Source organism: Camelina sativa, chromosome 9 (assembly GCF_000633955.1).
Source record: "Camelina sativa cultivar DH55 chromosome 9, Cs, whole genome shotgun sequence".
In the NCBI taxonomy this organism is placed as follows: domain Eukaryota; kingdom Viridiplantae; phylum Streptophyta; class Magnoliopsida; order Brassicales; family Brassicaceae; genus Camelina; species Camelina sativa.
Window position 1 is genome coordinate 37,685,709 of NC_025693.1, and position 5,634 is coordinate 37,691,342.

A 5,634-nucleotide genomic window follows, 5' to 3' on the forward strand; every position below is an offset into this window, starting at 1 on the left:
AAAAAAAAAAAAAAAAAAAAAAAAAAAAAAAAAAAAAAAAAAAAAAAAAAAAAAAAAAAAAAAAAAAAAAAAAAGCAACAAGACAAGTCAGCTCCATTCCATTCTTCACTAATCGCACTACCCATCTTTACAATAATCATCTCTGAGTCTCTCATTGCCCTTTAGCTTTGTTATAGAGCCAAACACTACTACAGAGAGACTCTCTCACACACTTTGTTTCAATAATTAAATCTGGTTTTTTTTGGCTCCTCTTATAAACTAATGTCTCCAGGTCTTATCTCCTCTCTCTCTCACTCACACCATCTTCGATCCCTTATTCAAAACCCTAGATCGACGAATCTTATCATCTCTCTCTATTGTAATTGTTACAGTTCGTAGAGTCATGGCGTTAGCATCCACCACGTTGCCAACCAAGTCCGGATTATCTCTTTGGTGTCCTTCTTCTCCGTCTCTCGCTCGTCGATTTCCCGCTCGTTTCTCTCCCATCGGTGGTTCTTCCAGAGGACTCGTCACTGCTTCCTTCGCTAACGAGAATCGCGAGTTAGTTTTTTTTATTATTATTACATGACTCTTCCCCAATTTTTGCTGATAGATGAAATTTTTGTATTATCCGGATTGAGTTTTTGACCTTTTTTTTTTTTTTTTTTTAATTGGTTAGGTTTGTGATTGTTGGTGGAGGTAATGCTGCGGGTTATGCTGCTCGGACTTTTGTTGAAAATGGTATGGCTGATGGTCGCCTTTGCATTGTCACCAAAGAGGTGACTCTCAATTCGATCCCTGAGTGTGTTTTCTAAATCACTATCACTTTCGTTGGATTTGTTGTGGTTGTTTATGTTGGTTGTTGTTGTTAGGCGTACGCACCTTATGAGAGACCAGCTTTGACGAAAGCTTACTTGTTCCCTCCAGAGAAGAAGCCAGCTCGTTTACCTGTAAGCTTTGCCTACTTTAATGTTTAGTTTGATCAATTTGAGTGGTTCTATTGGTCTTAATTTTGGCTACACGAGACTTTTTAGATTGGATTCTGGTATGGTTTTAGCTATGCGGTTAGTGTGTTCTGTTTATATTGAGGGTGGATAATAAATATGCAGGGCTTTCATACTTGTGTTGGAGGTGGTGGAGAAAGGCAGACACCAGACTGGTATAAGGAGAAAGGGATTGAGGTAAATTCTTCTGATTGATAGATAGTTTTGTTTTTTAAAAAATATATATGAATGGAAGTGAAGTTAGTTTGATTATTAGTCCAGCTCGGAATGTACATCAGTGAATTTGTGATCTTCTCCTGTGTCTTATTATTGATGCATTGTGTTTGAACAGGTAATATATGAAGATCCAGTGACTGGAGCTGATTTTGGAAAGCAAACTCTGACAACAGATACAGGGAAGCAGTTAAAATATGGATCCTTAATTATCGCTACAGGGTGTACAGCCTCAAGGTGAGTGAAAGTCGCATTATATTTGCAATGGATTGATTATAAACAACATCAGAGAAACTAGACCCCTTCTCAACCATGTCTATTCATGCTACTGAATTTTATATGGCAGGTTCCCAGATAAAATTGGTGGGAACTTGCCAGGGGTTCACTATATTCGGGAGGTTGCAGATGCTGATTCACTAATATCATCTCTGGTAAGCTAAGGGCATTCTTACCAGTTATGTCATCTTAATGCAATGTTTTACTATGTGTCCTTAGGAAACTTTTAAATTCCCTTGGTGACAAAATAACCTTCCAATATATGGATACAGGGAAAGGCAAAGAAAGTTGTCATTGTTGGTGGTGGCTACATTGGCATGGAGGTTGCTGCGGCAGCTGTTGCGTGGAATCTAGATACAACGGTTATTATCCCTTTGACTTCAATCTTTAAATTGTGCTAGTAATGAAGCATAGTTTTAGTCATTCGCTGAGTAAAACAAAATTCCTTGAAACGTTCATATAATTTGCAAAACAGACGAACTAATTTAGAGCTGCTTTTGGGCTTCCCCTGTTGGAACAATAGATTGTATTCCCTGAAGATCAGCTTTTGCAAAGACTGTTCACTCCATCACTTGCTCAGAAATATGAAGAACTATACCGTCAAAATGGTGTTAAGTTTGTCAAGGTAAGATATCAACCCGCGTCAATGCCTTAGACTGAAGCCTTTGCTTTCCTGCGAACCTAAGAATTTCAAGAACACAGTGAGTAAACTTAAGTTTCTTTTTCTTTTGAACAGGGGGCTTCAATAAATAACTTAGAAGCAGGTTCGGATGGGCGTGTATCAGCTGTTAAGCTTGCTGATGGGTCTACAATTGAGGCAGACACGGTATAGTTGTAGCTTAGCTTCACGTTTTTTTTTCTTTCTAGAATGATGCAACTTGAACAAATGTGATCATATATGTAAACCGTGAAGGTCAATGAAATGCTGATTTTTGAACGACCTGCGTATCCGTACTGTACAGGTTGTAATCGGAATTGGAGCTAAGCCTTCTATTGGCCCCTTTGAAACTTTGTCGATGAACAAATCTATTGGAGGAATTCAGGTATTATTTACTAAACATCCGGATTCAGTTTCCTAGATTAATCGGTTTTCAAAGTTAGAACTTCACAAGAAACTACATCATATGACCATACAATTAAAACTTTAATAAGAGCTCATCTTCAACCACAGGTCGATGGCTTGTTCCGGACAAGTACCCCTGGAATTTTTGCTATTGGAGATGTCGCAGCCTTCCCTTTGAAGGTACTTACTTTGCTGCCAGAGAAAACATGTTAAGCCACCAATCTCGTGACCTGTAAACTCATCATGTTATTGTGTGATGAACAGATATATGATCGAATGACTCGTGTTGAACATGTTGATCACGCCCGCCGTTCTGCACAACACTGTGTGAAATCGCTGCTCACAGCACACACTGACATGTAAGCTTCTTGAACCTGGCATGATCTGTAGACATTCCGTGTATCTCTCAACAGATCTCTTCACCTATTAGTTCCTGTCTTGCAAAAAACGTTGCAGGTATGATTATCTTCCGTATTTCTACTCAAGAGTATTCGAGTATGAAGGCAGCGCAAGAAAAGTTTGGTGGCAATTTTTCGGGGATAATGGTAAATCTCGTTAAGACATTAATAAAACACAATCCAATTACTCAAAACAATATTTCCAGTGTATCTAAACAACTGATTCATAATGGCCAGTGGGAGAAACAGTTGAGGTTGGCAACTTTGACCCTAAAATTGCTACCTTCTGGATTGAATCTGGTAAATCATACTTCCACTTTCTCACTTCTGTTACTACTCTTGAACCTTGCACTAATACACAGCTTAGCAAATTAACTAACTTTGATGAGTAATTATTGCATCAACAGGTAGGTTGAAAGGTGTTCTTGTAGAAAGCGGATCTCCTGAGGTAAGAGTCTTTCTTAGCATCTCCCTCATTAACATTCTGAATTAGCCAATCTTTACAACATCATATGCTTCTTTAGATCCGTGAGACTAAAATTAGAGTATTTTGGTTAGATTTTTGAAAAACTAGACCATTGCAATTACATCAGAATGGGTTTTGTTTTCATGTACTTATTGCTTTCATTGTTGTGTATAATCTCTTAAAACAGGAGTTCCAGCTTCTCCCAAAGCTAGCAAGAAGCCAACCTATTGTCGATAAGGCAAAACTCGCCAGCGCATCTTCAGTCGAAGAAGCCCTCGAAATTGCACAAGCCGCTCTACAGAGTTAGAGAGACAAAGTTCATGGATCGGAGTTGTACTTTTTTAGCTTTTGGGATTCAGAGACACCAACCAACATCTTTTATTATTCTCGGTGAGAGTATTCATCTTTCCATTGGAAAAATGATTTTATAGAGAGTACTACTGTTGTCAATAATCTCCACGAATAATTTATATAGCCTCTTTTTAAAAAAAAAAAATGATAATCACATTTTGCTCTTTAGAGAGCTTCTTGTCTCTAATAAAATTCATACGAGAGTCGTGACATAGAGATATTTTTGTCATATGATCGATCTATATGGGTTTCATGGATCGGTAAAATATTTCATATAATTTCTTGTATCGATCATTAAAGTTGCTTTTGTGCTTATTTATTCTTTCATGACCATATAAACTCTTTTCAAACTTTTCTGTGACATAATTTTTGAGAATTATTACAAGAGAGTATTTTTTTTTCTTATTAATTTTAACACCCTCGTTTTTTGTTTGGTTTAAACGCCTAACATTTTGGTTAGAAAAAGGGCTTTTGCGAGTTTTCTTGTTCTCGTGTTAGTGTTTAATGGAGGAGAACGGTTAGGACTTGGGATAATGCAAACAAACGTATGATGTTGGTTAAACACCAATAAATGAACTTACTACTTGAGAAAAAGGCATTAATTTTAACAAACATAATCGACCGTCACACATCATCAGCACTTTTAGCTTAGAGCTTGTTGAGTAATAATACACAAAACAAAAAGTGAAAGCTGAAAACTCCACACGCATTTACATGAGATTGGGTACAATCATGTTCATGTACATATAGCAAATGTGTAATAGCAGATTTTCTTTTTGGTAAACTATATTTATAGCAGAATTGTTATGATTTTTTACTTTGAAGAGTTTATTTACTTTCGTTCTGTGATACATAATTCAATACACTGTATACTTTTTTCTACATATCATGTAGCTACCAAGGACGACCATAACTCGATTATGACCGTATAAACTCTTCTCTAACTCGTTCTAAACTTTAATGTGACATAGTTCTTGGTATTAATAGGAGACACCATTGTTTATTTTTATTTTTGGAACAACCTCGGTTTTGTGGCTTACAGGTGTTAAGAAAAAGTGTCTTTTCAGGACTCTTTATGCCAATAAAAGAAAAACGTGTAATGTTGGTTAAGCTATAACCCAATTTATGCCAATAAAAGAAAAAGACATTGAAGGACTCTTTCACAAACTACAAAATTTGAGATGGTATTATATATACTTTAAAAATAATAATAGAAAGGATTAGTAATTATCGACCGTCATACACTCATACATCATCAGCATTTACCAATCACCACTACGCTTATACACACAAACAAGGAAACAAAAGAAAGAAAGTGAAATATGAAAAACCATACGCACTTATCGTGAGTGAACTCGACGTTCGTTTGTTTCAACTGAAGAAAGAAACCATTCTTATGTTTTTGGTGTAGGCGCGTGTGATATCTTACCACACCTTTCCTTTTATAGAACTATCGCTTGTTTTTGTTTTCTCCAAATACATTCTGGTTGCTTTGACTTTTTGGTATATAATGCATCCGGTTGTTAGCATTTTGGAATAAACCAGAGCAGAAAAGATGGGAGAAGTAATTGATGCATTATATACCAAATTAAATAAGATGTTGAATTTTTTGGTGGAATTTAAAATACTATACACATAAAAATACAAATATAACATAAGCCAAAAGGACAAATAGATTTAAAGATATGTTTGGTTAGCCAAATTTCTAAAATAACGAATTGGCGCGTGGGATCCAATTTGTGTTACGGAGAGTATTATTATATTCTTAAGACAATACTAATGATGATGTGTAAACGTCACAAACTTTGACTAAAGTTGTTAATTTTTCTGTTTTTTGTTTTTTTTTTTTTGTCAACCTTGTTACCTCCTTAATAAGTTAAACTT

General features: G+C 35.9%; 1 protein-coding gene across 1 annotated transcript; it reads left to right on the plus strand.

Annotated features, from left to right (window-relative positions):
- Positions 131-3,979, plus strand: LOC104714747 (monodehydroascorbate reductase 5, mitochondrial-like). Its single transcript, XM_010432206.2, has 17 exons — positions 131-271; positions 372-540; positions 659-758; positions 852-929; positions 1,089-1,160; positions 1,315-1,433; positions 1,543-1,627; positions 1,745-1,834; positions 1,996-2,097; positions 2,209-2,298; positions 2,435-2,515; positions 2,644-2,715; positions 2,800-2,894; positions 2,992-3,080; positions 3,171-3,233; positions 3,341-3,381; positions 3,587-3,979. Exons 1-17 carry the CDS (start codon positions 262-264, stop codon positions 3,704-3,706), a joined length of 1,476 nt encoding a protein of 491 aa, XP_010430508.1. The 5' UTR covers positions 131-261; the 3' UTR covers positions 3,707-3,979.

Excerpts from the sequence above, each read along its gene's own strand:
- LOC104714747 (XM_010432206.2), top strand. Across the intron at positions 930-1,088 it reads AGAAGCCAGCTCGTTTACCT|GGCTTTCATACTTGTGTTGG; the intron begins GTAAGCTTTGCC and ends ATAAATATGCAG. Across the intron at positions 3,382-3,586 it reads TAGAAAGCGGATCTCCTGAG|GAGTTCCAGCTTCTCCCAAA; the intron begins GTAAGAGTCTTT and ends CTCTTAAAACAG.